Source organism: Stegodyphus dumicola, chromosome 5, assembly GCF_044657685.1.
Source record: "Stegodyphus dumicola isolate Sdum_Otavi_A_Nest chromosome 5, ASM4465768v1".
Lineage (NCBI taxonomy): Eukaryota > Metazoa > Arthropoda > Arachnida > Araneae > Eresidae > Stegodyphus > Stegodyphus dumicola.
The window spans coordinates 214,187,243-214,206,171 of NC_140772.1; the positions used below are offsets into that span (position 1 = coordinate 214,187,243).

At 34.2% G+C, this 18,929-nt stretch overlaps 1 protein-coding gene across 1 annotated transcript in view; it reads left to right on the top strand.

Moving 5' to 3' along the window:
- LOC118184850 (nucleolysin TIAR-like) overlaps positions 1-18,929 on the top strand; it is a 137,270-nt gene that overhangs the window by 22,866 nt on the left and 95,475 nt on the right. Inside the window, exon 5 of the mRNA XM_085817662.1 lies at positions 3,919-4,014. Coding sequence (XP_085673788.1) covers positions 3,919-4,014 — 96 coding nt within the window. The remainder of the gene's footprint in view (positions 1-3,918; positions 4,015-18,929) is intronic.

Sequence of the window (18,929 nt, forward strand, 5' to 3'; positions counted from 1 at the left end):
AAGTTTTTAGCTTTGAGGTCCGGATTATAGATCATTCCGGATTATGGGTGTCCGAATTAACGACTTTTGACTGTATTACCCTAATTAAAAAAATCAATGAAATTTAAAAGAAGTAAATCATATATACAGTGTAACCCAAAGAGTTTTTGGCCATTTCCGATATGACATTGGAAGAGTGAATTAAAACATAAAAATAGTTGCCAAACCTGGCGATGAATTGGTTAGGATATAAGTTCAGTTCAACCAAGAGTATAAAAGTGAGCTGCATCAGTACTTCAAACATAACTCACACAGTGACTGATCGAAATGGATGTGTTTCACACAGTGACTGATCGAAATGGATGTATGACGCTCATTCAGAGTTGTTTGCTGTATGATTTTAAAGTGAGCCTGTCAGCAGAAAAAATCAAGTCACTGAATTTGCCAGGCCTATGGGGATGATGGCGTTAATGAACCAACCGCTAAGCAATGGTTTTAAAAGTTCAGGTTAGGGGATATGTCTCTTAGTGATGAACCATGCAGCATCTGTCATGAGCGCTGGACAATGAGGGCCTGAAAGCAACCATAGGGAGTGACAGTCTCACCACATGTCTAACCAGACTAGACCCCCTTTTCGATCAAATATAGATGCGATGCGGTGCCAGGTAAGCAAAGACAAGCAAGCAGCGACATGCTGTTGCTTTTTTGCATCGGACAGTGACCACTTACTCAGCTTGTATGCCTTTTTTATGCAGTGCAAATGGATTCTGATCGTTTCATCAGATACCTGGAAATGTGCAGCAAGCTCACCACATGTCTAACCAGACATGTGGTGAGCTTGCTGCACATTTCCAGGTATCTGATGAAACGATCAGAATCCATTTGCACTGCATAAAAAAGGCATACAAGCTGAGTAAGTGGTCACTGTCCGATGCAAAAAAGCAACAGCATGTCGCTGCTTGCTTGTCTTTGCTTACCTGGCACCGCATCGCATCTATATTTGATCGAAAAGGGGGTCTAGTATAACACACCCATGTGTTCCAGACATTGATTATCACTGAGAAACACTGTGCCTCTCACTGCGAGGCCTTCTCCCCACCCATGTCAGATCACACTCTGTATCTGGTGGACTAGTCGCCAAGTGGTGCACTATGAACTCCTACCAGTCGGCCAAACCATCCCAATTGTAAGGGGATACTCCTCCATGACAGCATTGTAAAGGCTGCATGTGGCTTGGGAGGCCAGGGACACCATCCAGCAACTGAGCTGGGAGACACTAGCCCCTCTACCATACTTCCCAGATTTCGTGCCAACACACTACACCTTTTTCCATTCCCTGGACAACCATCTTCGTGGGAAACCCTTCAACAACCAGCCAGACCTCGAAAAGGCTCTCTCAGACTTCTTTGCATACAAGACTCCTGAGTTTTATCACGATGGCATCACACAGCTAGCCACTCGTTGGCAAAAGGCACTGGATGCCCATGGTGATCACTTTTTTAGCATTAGCGGTGATTTGTTTTATGACTTTTTCTTTCTGACTGTCCAAAATGGCAAGAACATTTTTGGTTACCTTGTATATTTTATAACTAGAAAGTGTTTTTCATATATCATCTTCAAAGAACATAAATTTAATTAACTAAAGTGATGAATTATTGGAATAAATTGTAATCAGTATTTTAAGTAAAAGTTATTTAGATTCTATTGTAAAAATTTTTAAAAAACTGTAAAGAAATAGTATTTTGAACTGTAAAAATTCTAAAAAGTAAAATTTTCATAGATCATGGGACAAACTTGGAGGGGTAGTGAAGCGTACTAAAACATGCATAAACTTGGAGGGGTAGTGAAGCGTACTAAAACATGCATTTTTTTATGGGAATGTAGGGTCTAAAGTGATGGGTTAAGGCAGGAATGCAATAAAAACGACACAACGGAAAATGTGTTTATGTACAAAATCGACGCAAATTGCTTCTTTGTAGCAATACAGTATTCACAACAAATGTTCAAAATTGCGACCACCAGCAGTAATACATGCTAGGTAATGTCGCAGAAGAGATTGACGAACATTTTGAAAAGCGACAGGCATTTTGCGCATGCTTGCAGCCGGAATGGATAGTCATGCAATGAGGTCCTCCAGTAAGTCAACAGGAGTCTTGTAAATGATGTAAACGGGAGTCTTCAGATGGCCCCATAAAAAAAATCCAAGCTGGATAAATCTGGCGAACGGGGTGGCCATCAAACAGGTCCACCACAGGCAGGCCCAGAAATGTCCCATCTAAGTAAATGTGGACGCGCATGTGGTTATGGGCTGGTGCACCATCATGCTGGAACCACGTGCGAACATGAACAACAGCCATAACATCCTGCAGCAATTCCGGTAGCACTTCTTGCAGAAAAATATGCTAACATAAGCCATTTGTACATGCTGGTAAGATGAATGGGCCTATGAGGTAGCCGTTAGCAATACCCGTCCACACATTCACAGAGAAGTGGGTTTGGAAGGCATGTGGATGTGTGCCGTATGGATTATGAGTTGCCCACATGTGCATTTTGTGGCTATTGAAGATGCCGCCCTGTGAAAAAGTTGCCTCGTCTGTGAATAGCACATCTGATAGGAAATCCGCCTGCGCCGCACACTGCTGCAAGAGAAAAATGAACTCGAAGAGGGTAATATGCGTCTTGCAAAGCTTGGACTCTCTGCAAATGGTATGGGTGCAAACGATTTTCATGCAATACTCTCCAAACGGTGGAATGACTCAGCTGCAGACGATGTGCAATAGCTGTTTTATTTGTCTCAGGTGATTCATGCACAATGTTCAAGATAGATTCTTTAATGCGAGGTTGTCGTGCACTTCTTCTTCCACTCCTAGTGTGAGAGGTGGCTTCAAATGACCCGTTTTCACACAGAGACCGATGCAACCTCTTGAACATTGTGTGCTTTGGCATACACCTGTTCAAAAACCATTTCTGGTACAACCTTGCGCTGCTCTGCCATTCCCATTAACAGCACCATACATGAGATGCATGTCAACGTTTTCCCTGTGCGTAAACTCGCCCATCATGCTCGACATCAGAGTTGCAAATGATCTTCTGATGCATTGGATCATGGTTTGTCCGGCTCTCTACAGCTGCATTGCCAGCCAATCACAGCTGGTTCTTTTTACTGTTAGTGCTGCCTTTTTTTGAACATTTATTGTAAATACTGTATTGCTGCAAAGAAGCACTTAGCATTAATTTTTACATAAACACGTTTTCCTCTCGTGTCGTTTGTTTGCATTCCTGCCTTAAACCGTCACTTAGACCTTACATTCCTATACAAAAAATGCATGTTTTTAGTACGCGCCACCATCCCTCCAAGTTTGTCCCATGATCTATGAAACACCCTGTATATATAATTTGGAGAACTTAGCTGAGAAGACACTTATTTTTCAGTCATGGTCAGATTGGAATGAAATTAGAAGGTAGCTGAAATACTGATTGCATAATTCACTGGAACTTAGGTAGAGCATGACTAAGGGAATAGTTAAAACATTTTATTTCTGGCCGACAAATTTCATAGCACATATCTTCTGGACTGGTACAACACTACAGTGCTATAAGCGCCCGACAATTTTATGTAAGATGCATCACATTTTTAAAACAGTGAATGAAAAACAGCCAAGTTATTGATTACTTGCTTGCGCAGCAACAGCAGGGGAAAAAAAAAAAAAAAAATGAAACATATACAAATGCAGGAGAATTCTTTGTTTGAATCCTGAACAGGGATTGGGTAAGAGCTTACAGCAGTGCAGACTACTGCAGAAGAGACACATTACAGTCTTTGAAGGAGAGTTGTATATAAATTCAATTTAGGATATAAAAGTTCTATTGTCAGTTATGCTGGTATTTTTTAATTGCTTATCACATTTTATATCTTACATATATATATTTTATTTTTAGCCTGGAAATGATCCCTATTGTTTTGTGGAGTTCACAGATCACCAGGCTGCCGCAGCAGCATTGTTGGCGATGAATAAAAGGCAGTGTCTAGGAAAAGTAAGTTTTCCCATTTGTTATTAATTGTATTTAGGTTATAAAGCATAAACTGAGCTTCCAATCTTAGCAACATATATTTTTGCATGTAAGGTAAGCAATTAGTATCTAACAGAAATGCCTTTATATCAGCAAGTCCTAATTATTAATGTCATTCCTTGTGATGACTTCTTAAAAGAAAAAATATTTAAAAATATGGATAAAGCAGCGAAAATTCATAATCTATTAAATTTGTTTCTTTTTTGATTGATTCTTTAGTGCACCTTTATTTCCTTTTTTATATCGTTGATGCTAAATAACTGTGCGGTATAATTTTATTTATAAAAATTACATACATTTACAAAATTCAGCAGTAATGTAAGCATAATTGCATATGCTTGCATAGATAACTGTTGAATTTTTGATTTATTTTATATTAATATATGAGTCATAGTGTTATTTTCCGTGATACAGCTAAGTATAATAAGTTCACTGCAAGCTAGAAGATGAATAATAGTATAGCATTCTATAATTGCTAATATTCTGGTTTAAAGATAATGAAATTTTTTATTTTAACTACGTATTAGTGCATAAGAATAGAAACTGGTGTGAAGAGATGATGTAATTTGCATTTGCAAACACTGCAGTTTGTAAGTGTATTTTCTTGAAAATGTCGCTGTAGTTGTTTTATCAAATTCAAGTGTGGGGGGAATTCTAAAATATGAATATGGATTTTCTTTTTTAAGAAAATTAGGAAAATGTTTTTGATATGAGAAATCAGAATTAATCAAAGCTTAGTCTGCAAATTAATCACATTAAAAACATATTAATTTTCATTATTACAGGAAAAAATAGTAAATATTTCCGTTATTATTTTTTTTAAATATTGAATAGTATTGAGTTTTGACTAGGGTGCTTCATAATATTGTTGCGTGCATATGGGTTCATAATGGATTTAATGCATGCAGAACCGGTGATAGCTTTATAAAATTTATTTAACCAAAAGAAACATTTGACAGTTCTAGAATTTTCTGCAAAATTACTCATAAATACTCATCTGTTCTCATTATCACAGAGTACAGCGAGTAGTTGCACTTCAAATAATACACAGGAGCCCTGCTAAGGACACTAAACACGATGCAATCCAAAGTGCACCCAAAGGGTGAAGCTCACATGGACATATCCTCAAAACTCCCAAGTGTACTGTGAACTGAAAAACAGGTCTGATCCTCTCTTGTGGCTTATATAGTTTTCCCTTGGTGGTTAAATTTGTGTACAAGAGATGGATACATAAAAGGGATCAGTTCGTTATTCAGTTACAGTTGTAGAGGGCTGACCAAAATGTCACCAAACGATTTCCAAGTTTTGTGACTTTGGCAACAAAAATTAGTTACCAAAAACATAGCCAATTTTGCAATATCTCCCTAAATTTGTGAGATAGTCATTTACCTCAATGTTAAATGGGTTTGCTTCTGTAATCTTATTTTTCTGGCAGAACTTTGTTTCTTTAGACCTTTTGTGTTACATTATGCAACACGAAAAAAATTTTACACAATACTAACATTTCACACACAATTTCACTAAAATTATATACCTATATACAAAATTAATAGCTTTGTCCCCTTCCTAATGATTGCAATCCCTGAACAGGAAGCTATACTTACAACTAAGAAAAATAAGTGGGACATTATCGAAGTGATTTGAATAAATAACATAAATTGATTGCAAAGTCAATAAATAAATGCATAAATTTACAAATTTATATACAAATAGGACCATGGTCTTAGTATACTGTAGTTTGAGAAAAAGTCCTTTTTGTCGAATTCCATATAACCATATATTGTCACCTTTGTTGAATTGGTGTACTATAGCTCTCGTGTTGTATCGGGTCTTCTTCTGCTCCGTAGGCAAATTAACTCACTCTCGAGCAAATGTGTGCATCACTTCACATCGTGCCTAAGGATCTTGAATGTACTCTTCAGGCGATGAAGGCACATCCAGAGGGAGACCAAATAAGATTGAAGTGACCAAAGAGCATCTAGGATGGGGAAATAGCTGGCAGTTTTGTGGAAAGCTTTACGATTGGGCAGTGTGGTGTTGAATGTTAACCACTATTTAGCTAGATCAACATTTAGAATGTTAACCACTATTTAGCCGAGTATCAAAATCAATGTTACATGTGCCCAATACTTGCTGGCCTAAAAACTATATTTAGTACATTGTGTTAACCCTAATATAGAAACAAATAAAATACTTCGCTTACCCCCAAAATGACATGAGCCTTTCAGATTCACAATTTCACTTTATTTAATTACTTAAGCACGTTTTTAGATATTATCTGGATTAAACAAACAATATGAATATCATAGCACAGCTAAATATAAGACTGTACAGCCTGTATCAAAATATAAAGCAAATACTAATCTAAACTCATTGGTGTCGTTCTTGTAGAAAGTCATCTCAATTGTTCTTTACACACATTCTGGATGTTACTTTATATGCATATCGCCATCTGTTTCTTTGAAAAAATCATCTGTTTTTAGCATGGATGGTATCTCTGCTACTCAATTTCATTCAGTAGATATGGCCTGAGCTGTTCTCACCATGAGGTAACAACATGATGATAGTAGAAGCAATTTCTTGACGAAAACACATGATGACCGAAATATTTCAGGACAGATCAAGTTTCAGCAGAATTAATTTTGGATATTTTCAGGAATTTTAAGCTGCATCTCTATTACCAGCCATGTGCCAATCTGCATTCCAAGTGCCCGAGCGGCAGCCCCGTACCGGCCTTCCTTTGTAGTCAGGAAAAAGGGAGAAAAACCTGTTTGGCAAGTATTTATAAGTGTGTGTAGTTCTGCGATTCCGATTAATGTTAAGATAGTGTCCATGATGATAAACTGCGGGGTATGAGAAACTTCCGTTCTCAAAGGCAGTAAGAACAAGGTAACTTTTAGTCCCAGTCCTTGTTGGTTTCCAGAAAAGCATTGGCAAAAGGTTATTAAGGATAATTTGATTAAACTTCTCTACCATGCCAATTGACTGCAGATGTAAAGGCGTTGTTGGATTTTGTCTATGCCGAACACTCTACAGAGTTCTTTGATTAAGGTTGATAAATAAATAATAAAATTCCTTCATTGATCGGAATGTAGCTAAAGAAGCTCTCCAAACCTGAAAACCCAGTTTTGTATTTTTACTTCTCTCCTACTGTGACAGTCTCTTAATCGGGGATAGGATACGCTTTAGGCCAATTTTTGAAGTAATCAATGACGATGATGATGCATTTGTGTCGATCAGCACTTCGTGGCGGAGTTCTCAGGATATCAAAGGCAATGCATTCAAAAGGTCCTACTACATCGTATCATCTTTACTTTAAAATAGAGCTTTTCAATATCTGGCGACTTCTGCTTCAAAATGGCCACTAATTTGTTTCCTGTCTCATTGCTGGGAAGTGGTCTTAAATTCTGTGCTGTGCGATGTTTTGCAGTTCCTTCATACTTGACTTTCAGCACTGTTCTGCGTCAAGGCATTGACTTCGTTAAATCATGTAGATGAGCAGTCATTTGATCCACTGGCTGCTGAACATGAGCAGTTCTGATTGGGTAGTTGTGTCTACAGGTTGCTTGCTAGGCCGCCTTGAATTTCATGACATCTGCATTTGCAGGGCTTTCTCAATCTCAGGATCTGTAAGCAATTGATGAAGTACTGCAGGGGTAGGACTTCCCTTGTTTCTGATGGGCAGTACAAAAAAACGAGATGAAAAAGCCTTTCAACATCCGTGGCGAGCCCCTAGGTGTGATCTTCTCTGTTGCCAAGATTTTAATTGAAGCCTGCTTAAACGCTTCTCAGCGAAGCACATCTCCAGCACACCAAGTTGAGCTTCAAAGTCTAACCTCTGGTTTTCGGGCAAAGTTTGAAGTATATCCGCTATGTCTGCTCTCAGAGAAGTGATGAGGTGGTAGGCCTTAGTTTGGAATATCATTCATTTTCATCCACAACTATAGAAAACTGAGTCTTGTGCACTGGCCAGGAGGTCTTTTCATCATATGTGGATAGCTTTATAGAGGAGCGAGATGACATATCTAGGAATTTAAAGATGACAGACTTGTCTCCTGCTGTAATTATGGATTTTTTAAGTTGTCAACCTCCTTGATGACTGCAGGAGAAACCTGTAATGGATTTGTTTTCGACAGCAGAAACTGTTTCCTTAATTCATGAAACTTTATTTTCAGCTATATCTAATCTGCCTTCCATAGCCTCAAACTTGTTTTCTATTATGGCAGTAATTTCTCCTTTTGTTTCTTGTTTCTTCAATCTTTTCTTGTTGACCTTTCATTTCTTCTTCGAATGCAGCAAAAGCTGCTGCCAGCTGTCTCATTTATTCCTCTATCCCTCTTGTCACCAGCATTTAGTCAAAAATTGTTTCATGCATAGGAATCGTAATTGATTGAATGCACCGCTGATAGCTTGATAAAGTTTGTTTTACCAAAAGAAACTCTTAACAGTTTTCTAACTTCCCATAAAAATTCTTCTCTGTACCACAGAGCACAATCAATAGTTAGTGTTCAGTCTGCTAAGAACGTTAAAGACACTGCAGTGCATAACACATCTAAAGAGCAAAGCTGACACGGAGATATCCCAATACTCTGAAGTCAACTTCGAACTGTCTAGCTTCATATATGTGCTAGTTTTTGCTCAGTCACCATGAAGTCTCTAGTATCTTCCATTTCTCGAAATGACAGAACGGATATATGGTTAATGTTACATGTAAGAGAAGGATACAGTTGTATATATAAGGATCAGGACCAAATGGTCACCAAGTCTTGCAACTTTTGCAATTTCTCACTAAATTTGGTGACAAAAATTAGTCACTAAAACTATTGCCGCCTTGGCTATATCTGACCAATTTAACAAAATAGCCTTTCACCTCAATGCTAAATAATAGACTTGCCCTTGTAATCTTATTTTTTGGCAGAGCTTCGTATCCTTAGGCTCTTCATGTTATACAAAAGTACAATTTCATATTTAATTTTAATAAAATTATTTGCTTATATGCAAAATTTACGACAAAACTTATTTTTTTAATACTGCTGTGTTGCATTATAGTTGATGTGTATGTATATGTACATTACTGCTGAATTTATTGAAAATAAGTATTAGTAAACTATTAAATTCCGGATACACATATTTTTGGAATAAAAAAAATTCAGTTGGCTGGATGATTTAACTAATGCTGATTTAGTAATTAGCAAGATATTTCCTTTTTTAAAAAAAGAAAAAAAAAAAAAAAAAAAAATGACTGGAGCCATATAAAGTAAAATTTTTCTCTAGGTCATGAATGTCATTCCTCCCCACTGTTATCTGCTTAAAGAATGTGGTGAATGTGTAAATACTTCAAATTTGATAATATGGTTTTTATCTTAATAGGCCATATGAAGTTTTGTATTTTGAACTCAGGGCTGCTAAAATTGTAAATTTCACAGACTGCTAAATATTTAAACTATTTTTTGATTGATAAGAAAGGTTATGAAGTAATTGGTTGTGTTATTACTTTTCATTAAAATAGCATGTTTATTGGACTATAAAGTGTTTGAGAAGATTTATTTTATTCCAAATTAAAGTATATATAAATATTTTCAATACCTACATATTTTTAGTAACTGGATTATCCAAGATCAAATTATGATTTGTATTTTGATTAGGTATTCACTTTAATTTAGCTAGTTGAGTTTCCTGTAACTTTTTACTAGAATATTTTTTATACCACTTTTGTTCAAAACAATGGAGAAAGTCTGAAAATATGTTGTAAACTGCATAATTTTTTTTGGTGTAAGTTAATTAATGTAAATAAGATAATAGAAGGAAAATTTAAATTTGAGAACTCTTTTTTTTATATATAATATATTTGCAGCAAAATTATTCCATTAATAATTTTTTAATCTATTAAATTTTAATTTCATTAGTTTCATTATCAATAATAATATCTTTATAAGGTAAAAAATTAAATAGCTTTCTTATTCAAACATGTGATAAAATAGTAGCCTATTTTTAAATTTTAATTTTGTTAGCTTCATAATCAATTATAATAGTTTTATGAAGTAAAAAAATAAATAGTTTCCTTATTCTAAAATGTGATAAAATGGCAGGAAAAGAAAATGATTAGAATAATAAGCAGTTTTAGTAGTGCAATCTGAAAAATAACTAACGAAGAGTAATGGATTGCGTGTTACATCATTACTGAGATTTGCTATATTGATAGAGTATGGCGAATGTGGTAATACCTTATGTATGAAATTTTTATAGACTGCACAGAGTGATGTGCTGTGGAACTATTGCATTATAGCAACTAGCTTCATGATTACCATGAATTAAAGCCCAAGATGATTACTACGAAGTGAATTGTATCATTTGGATGGGTTATCACATGAAGACCATTGTTCATGCTAGCTCCTTAAATGAACTATTCTTGAACAGTTCCTGAAGAAGTAATGAGCAATTCAAGCATAACTGATTTTGATTTATCTAGCTTTCCTTTCTATCATTTGAGGAATGTTGAGATTTTAGGTGGCTGGTTTTTTCTTCATTTATGCATCATACAGAAAAAACTATATTCAATCTCCTTACATAATCTGGCATAGAACCACATCTTTGTCTTCACTTTTGATCCCATTACTGCAAAGGGTCAGTGGTCAGGCATTGTGCTCTCTGTCTTCCATCAATATGTGAAGATCCATACCGTATAGTATCACCCCGATGTCTTGAAAATGACATGTACATCCAAGTGGTATTATTCTCATTGTAAATATTTCAGATGATTGCATGTTTGTTGATGAATGTTCCTGAAGAGGGATTTATATATATATATATATATATATATATATATATATACATTAATGAATAGAACTGTTTTTGAAAATTGCAAGGAAATCTATCTAAGCAAGATGGATATAAAAGCTCGTCTACGATCACCATTGACAATATTGGCTTAGCCAATATTCCATGATATAACTAAGCAGATATGTATCAAAATCTTTTTAAACTACTGCAGTTGTAAAAAATAAGACAATTATAGTATTAAGCCAATATGGTCTGTGGTCATCTCCCAGTGTTTCATAAAAATTTTATATGCTTCTAATCAAACTTGTTTACGTATACAATTTATTGCTATGTTTCATAGTTTTTTTATAATATTTTCTTCCATGTATCATTATTTTTATTTCTACAAAGATTATTATACCTCCCATTTAAAGTCTGTATGGCTGTGAATATCATAAAGTATGTTCGTCCGTTTCCACATCTAAACAAAATTTTACCTGCATGTTTGATTTTGCATTATTCTTCAAATATGAATGTATTGCGGCTGAATGTTTAAAAGAATGTACTGGCGTCATTGCGTGAAATTCATTTTTTCAGTATGATGATGTCACATGTAAATATTATTACATGTGATGTGATGTAAATATCATATGTAAATATTACATCACATGTAATATTATTTCAATAAGAGTTGGTAGTAGGATAATTTAAATGGGAGAGAAATGGATTCAGAAGACATTATGCAATAGTCAATGTTATTAATTATATTTGGAAAATAAAATTTCTAATAGAAACAGGTAGTTCGGTGGTCTTTTCTTTGTTGCTTGCGTATCATCAATTTCTTCTCACTTTTGAGTAAGCAAAATCTTATTCAAAGGTTTTGTGGTCTCTTTTGTGCAACACCACCAGCAGCATTTAAATATTGTTTTCAGCGTCGATATATAAAATACACAAAATGCAAGATATCTCTGAAACTGTCATGCATTAAAATACGTTCGTTATCTATGCTTTATGAGTGTTGATAACCTCAGTAATTCTAATTTAAATCAATAAATATTGAGATACTCTTGCCAGTAAACAGAAAACAAGAACCAAAAGAGGTGCAATTGTTAAAGAAATGGATTTGAAAAATAAATTTTCAGTTATTGATTGCATTAAAACAGCTCCGTTCTGCCTCTTAACGGATGGAAGCAATAATACCGATTCAAAACTGTATCCAATTGTTGTTTCTTTTTTTAATCCAGAGTCTTCAGAAACTGAGTGCAGTTTACTTTCTGTCCCCACTTTAGAAGGACATTTGACAGGCTTTAATATAGCACACAGCTAATTATTAAAATTTTAAAAGAAAATGCAGTCCCTCTGGATAATTGCTTAGCACTTGGTGCCGATAATGCACCAGTATTGGTAGGCTTGAAGACTGGTGTTGCAGACATCTTCAGAAAGGAAAATTTATATTTGCAGATTATGAGGTGTACCTGTCACCTCTTAAATTTAGAAGCTGAAAAAGGAGTAGCTTCTTTACCAATAAATTATGGATGTGGATTATCTTACTCTTGTTTTCTTTAAACCTGTGTTGCTGCATTTGTATGTATTGTTAAATACAATCAATTGAAATTCATTTAATTTTATGTTGTTATTAATCAGTTGAGTTAAGAAGAATGATTTGCTTTTAATAATTCAAGGCTACTAGAATTCAGATTATCTTATTAACTGAAAACTAAATAAATGCTGGCTACTTGTATTAATGGCATGAATGAGTGTACTATTCTTGCACAGCTGCTCGGTGCTTGGCTGTGTGCTGGTAAGCTTAAGTCTGAAATCGGAACACATAATCAATTTGATTTTGGTCCTTTGTTTCTACTTGAGTTTGTGATGAGAACTCTCTTTTTATATAGATACACACACACACACACACACACAAAGATAGCTAAAGCAAACTGCATTGCAATTTTAAGGCACCATTGTATAGTTCATTATATTTCTATTTCACTGGTAATGAGGTCCATAAATTAACCACATCTTCTATGTACAATTTCATTTTAAGTTCTATGCCATTAGAAAGTTTAATTAACGGTTCTTTTCATTCAAAGTCAGTTTGTAATCTTCAAAACCATAGTGGTAAGAGTCAAGAAAACATGAAAATTTTTTATATTTACTACTTGGGAAATAAGTTTCAAATTTTGACCTCAGAGTTTTGAGATGCAAATATTTGTTGCTGCATAATTCTTTTACAACAATGATATACTTTTCTACTATAAAAACTGCTAATGTTGGAAATAATAAAAAATTTCTGTATTTTATTCAGCTATTCCATAAAGCAAGTTTCCTCATAAACTCTAATTTCTGATGGGTACTGAGAAAACTAAATTAACTTGTAGGTAGATTTAGTTTTAAGAATATATATGGAAGATACATGGGTTGGACAAAAATATGGAAACATCTCTTGAAATGCATATTTGAACTGAAATGTTTATTCTTGCAAAAGCTATTGGTGGTGCTGGTGTGTTTGCTCACTAACATCACCTATACAACATCCTCAGGTATGTTGCAAGTATCATTCGTTATCGAGATAGTGTTCTGTACAGTAATGTGTGCATTATGTCAAAGTGAAATGAAGTCAAACTTGGGCAAATTGTTAGAGCTTTTATTGTGGTTATTCTGCAACCAAGGTAGCTGAAGTGTTTTGTGTTTCAAGAGGCACAGTATTTAAGATTGCGGATGAAAAAAACTACATCCGCTAAATTTCAGCACAGACTAGAATGCATGTTGAGTGATCATGAGAGACTATCATTTAAGAGAATTGTGCTGAAAAATAAGAGGACCTTAGCCACAAATGTTACGGCTGAACTGAATGTTGCTTTCACAAACCCTGTCAACACCAAAACAGTATGAACGGATCTCCACAAGCTGGCTGAGCTTCAATTCAAAAGCCACTTGTCAGTGATCAGAATGCCTGTAAGAGGAGGTGAGTGGTGGAAAAATCGTAAAACCTGGCCTATAGAGCAATGGAAGACTCTAATTTGGTCAATGAGTCTTGCTTCACACTGTTTCTGACTTCTGGGCAAGTTTACATCTATCAAATGCTGTCCCAAGAATATGTCTGCTGCTAAGGGGGAAACATGAGGGGGTCGGTGGTCATGGTTGGGCAGCCATATTGTGGTACAATTTTATTTGCTTAAGAATTGCATGTTGCGTTTAGATGTGGTTATAATGTTTGGTCCTTTAATGTCTTAAACTGAAAGGAAAAGAATCTAATTGTAGTATGAATTCTTTAGTTTTGCATAGGAGGGTGGTAAATTTTAATATTGAAAAATTGTGTAACCTTTGCTAATCTTTTATGTTGAATCTATGCTCTTTACCGTATTTAAAAAATTTTTGCTAAGTGAATGTTTAAGATGAAGACGTTATATTTTCAATAAAAAAATATTTGCTTTATTCATCAAATTAAGAGATGCATCCCAAATTTATCAGATAATTTTTTAAAGTAAAGGTACAATCATTACATAAAAATATTTAAGCTCAAATTTTTAATTATTGTTACCATGATTTGTATAGGGAGCATTTCTGTCATTCATCTTTTGATAGCTTTTCGTCCTAAGCTTAGTTGTGTTCAGTACCATCTAACATACTATTTATAGCACAAAATGCTCTTTTCTTGTTTAGAGCTTCGCTAATATTTTTTACTAAAATACATGTTTCTGAAATTCCCATCTGCTCTTGTAAAATAATGATTTGCTTTTGGTATACATTTGTTCCATATTCTTTATCATTAGAGCTTTAAATGGTTTATCAGTTGATATATCCGTCAATTATAGTAACTTGTAAGACCCCTAGGAAGAATATTTATTTTTCAATTTCGTTTTGGAATCTATGAATTGTCTTCAACCATTAGATGCATCTTGGTTTTAAATCATTTATTCTAAGTGGAATTAAAAAATGCATTAATTATTTACCCTTAACAGTCAAAAATGAAGTATCTGAAGATGTATGCAGATGAGTTAAAATATTAACCAGAAGATGCTCCATGTTAACCCATATGGCTGCTTTTCTCGTGTAACTCAGTATGAAATGTAAATGAAATGCTGTTTAATAAACTTATTTGTAGCATATATTTATTGTTATTTAAAAAAAAAAATTCCCCATAAATTAAATGCATTTGCATCAAATAATGATGTATTTCATGTAGCAAAGAGTTGATTTTCTGCAGAAATATCTGTGCAAATGGAAGTAATCAAATAATACCAGTGTGATAATCAGAATTATTTCGTTAGATAGTGGAGTGCTTGGTACTGATGGCTTTCTGTGTCCATTTACTTTAGCAGTATTATGGTTTAAATAATTCTTCTTTAGCAAGTCATTAAAAAAATGAAGTTTTTAATAATGACTACATAAATCTGTAAATTTGTGTAAGTGTTTCAAAAAGTTATATTCACAGTTTATTTTCAAGCTGTTGCTGTTTAAAAATGACTGTATTCTTGTAACTTGATGGCCAAATGCATTTGTATCAGAACATTGAATGTCACGGAAGGCATCTTGAGATCTCCCATCTTTATGTTTCATATAAAAAAACAAACCTATAGCAGCTTTAACTCTTTAATTTTTATGCATCAGTTCTTTCTGAATAATTCGGTAGCAGAACAATAAATAAATATATCACTTAAAACTAAAAATTATTGACACCTACAGCATTCAGTTGTAACTAGGAATGGATAAGGGCTGATTAAAAAAAGAACCATGGATTAAAAGTGAGCTCAAATCTGGCTGTGAATTTGGGGCTCTATGCTCACTAAGTCTGCTTCTTAATTCCTTCATTTGCATCATTTTATTTTCGAGAAAGAAGCACAAACAAACATTGGAGTTTTTTGTTGAGTTTTAATTTTTTTCAATAATTAAAATTTAGTTTATATCATTTTGGAGGAGGAGTGAAATACTCATTCAACTTTTTAGCTTTACTGCAGCATTTCTTCTTTAAACTCCAAATGTTGAAATAAGGAAATATCAGAAAAAGAAAGTAAATAAAATCCAAAGATATTGTATAATATCTGAAGATGAAATATCTGTATAATTTTTTTGTGATGCTTTTTGTTTTAAAATTTTAAAATTCTAAAATTGTATTTGAAATGTTACATTATAAAGGGAAAGTTTAATACTTTCTTATATGAACAAAAAAAGTGATTTTGGACTTCTGAAAGCAATTGAATTTTCTCTAGATTATATCTAAAACTAAACCTTGCAAATCGGATGAAAATTTCTGCTTTGTGAGTGAGAGCATACATATCCAGAAATGTCGTTCTCCAGTTCTCCAATGGGCATCGAGCTCCACTGCGTGTCATCTGGCATATATTAGCCAACAAGCACAAAGCAAGCTCAAGGCTGTTACTTGGATGTTCTTTAGTTATTTCGTTCATCTTGTTCTGAGTTGTGTGAATACACATGCCTTCGGGAAATAGTTAGAAATTATCATCTTTTGTTACGTCTGCAAGAAAGGTGAAATACTTGTGTACATTTCAAAAATCGTACACAGTTGACTTTCCTTCCATTATTTCCTCAAGGTAATGTAATAAATCTGTTGTTGCGATTTTTCAATTTCGCATGGTGGAAGGGCGGATGTTCTCAAACATCTGCGTACACAACAACACAATTACAACATGAATTGTTTTGAAAAAAACGAAAAATTAAATTTTTCTTCGGAAACAAAGGACCCAAAAGTTATTAATGCAGAATATCTGTTCTCTGCCTTTTTTACTGGAGCACAACTTGCCACTGAATGCATCGGATCTCGCTGCATGAATCTCGCAGAATGTTTCCCGATAGTGAAATCGCTAAGAAATACTCAAGTGCAAGGACCAAAACAGGTGCAGTTGTTAAAGAAATGTGTTTGAAAAATAAATCTTCTGTTATTGATTGCATTAAAACAGCTCCGTTCTGCCTTTCTACAGATGGAAGCAATAATACCGATTCAAAACTATATCCAATTGTTGTTTCTTTTTTATATCCAGAATCTTCAGAAACTGAGTGCAGTTTACCTTCTGTCGCCACTTTAGAAGGACATTCGACAGGCTTTAATATAAGCAAAGCTAATTATTAAAAGTTTAAATGCAGTCCCTCTGGATAATTGCTGAGCACTTGGTGCTGATAATGCACCAGTAATGGTAGGCTGCAGGCATCTTAAGAAAGGAAAATTCAGATTTGCAGATTATGAGATGCACCTGTCACTTCTTAATCTGCTTCTTTACCAATAAATGTGGATGAACACATTGTTGATATTTATTATTATCTTGAAAGGAGTTCTAAAAGGAAGTAAAAATTGAAACAGTTCCAACAGCTGCATAATACTGAAACGAGAAAAATTTTGAAATGTGTGTACACGCTGGCTGTCTTTAAAGAAATGCTTATATAGAATCCTCAATCAATGGAACCCAGTTCTTGCATTTTTTAAAGAAGAAGTAAATGCTTTGAGAGTTAAGATAAAAGGCTCTATTGAAAGTTATAAAATACCTAAAGTAAATGGAGATGTAGTTACTACTTCCATTGTTAAAAATAGGTTTGAGAAAAATAAAGTAATTTCTGCACCATTCAGTGATTCAACTGGCAGTTCTCAAAATAATACTGCAAAATATAAGTGTAAAGTTGCTACACGTGAAACATTTTCCGATTACTGTAAGTTTATCTTGTGAAGAACGAATATTTATGTTCTTTCTTCAGACCTTAACAATGCTTTTTTTTACAATTTAGTTTGCCATCATTTGATGTTCTTAACACTGTTCTACAAAACAGAATTCCATTAATTCATGTTTTGCAATCAATGATTTATAATCTGTTTAAAGGCATTTTATCAAAGTTTGTGAAACCAGTCTGTGTTTTGTCTTGTAATTCTATATATGATGTGATTTATAGTGAAATAGAAAATCAGAAGAAAGATGAAGATTTGGTAATAGAAGCTGCAACTACAAAAGTAGTGGAAGAACTTCCAGAAGAAGACAAGAATAAGTTTATCTTCATGTTAGAAGTTACTTCTGTTGAGTATGTGATTACATACTACATAAATTTCCAGTCAACGATGAAGTGATTTTGCATGCTAAAATTGCTGATCTTTCTGCTCTAGCAAATGCACCTTTTTCTGATATAAGGTACTTTTTGAACAGATTTCCTGTGTTACTTCATTTAGTCATGAAAGATGATGATATTGATGTTGCCACTGATAAATATTGCAGTCGCAGTTTTGCAGTTTACAATTAGAAAACTTGGATGAAGTTATAAAATCAGCTAGGATTGACACCCTGTGTAGTTTAATTGGAAAACTGAAAGGTGCTGATGGAATTTTAAAATATAGTGAACTGTCTGAAATTATGTTGGCCATCTTTACAGTTCACCTTAGTAATGCAGAGTGTGAGAGGATTTTCAGTGTTGTTGAGAAACGAGGATTAAATTTAGATCTAATATTAGTAATGACACATTAGTAAAACTTTTATTAGCGAAAGCAGGCCTATGTAGCAATTGCTATGAATAAAATTATGAAGTTTCTTTCTTAACCTGTTAACTGGGGAATAAGCTTTCAGTAAAATCATTTCACAATGGGGACTTTTCTTTTGCAGTAATTTCAGCGCAACGCAAGGAATAAATAAAAGAAAATCGTTTTAAAATATTTAATGATATTAAATATTAAAATTAAACATTTTTAATCCGGAAAAACAAATTAATTGAACAAATTTAAACAATTATTTCGTATGATATTCCCTAAAGCAATGCGGCATACACAAAGCAACATTGCAGTCGAGACACCAAAATCTCGACTCTTCCCTCAGACCTTGGAATAGCATAATTTCCATCTCCTCGTTACATTTACTCTTGAAGAGTCGGATGGTATATAGTCTGCAAAATGTCTTTCAAAAAGTCGAGATGGTTTTGGTGTCAAAAGATGATCGTCCTGTACTAGTAGATGGCAACTGCGATCCGTCTCTATATTTTTCAACACCTTTTTCTACAGTTTCGATAAGGAAATGAAGCCTATCTAGGTGACCGCCATCTTTCTTGTATAAAAGATATGCATTCAAACCCACCATGTCTAGTGCATGTAAACATATCTTATAGTAATACTTTTTTACTTGGTTTCTAGCGAT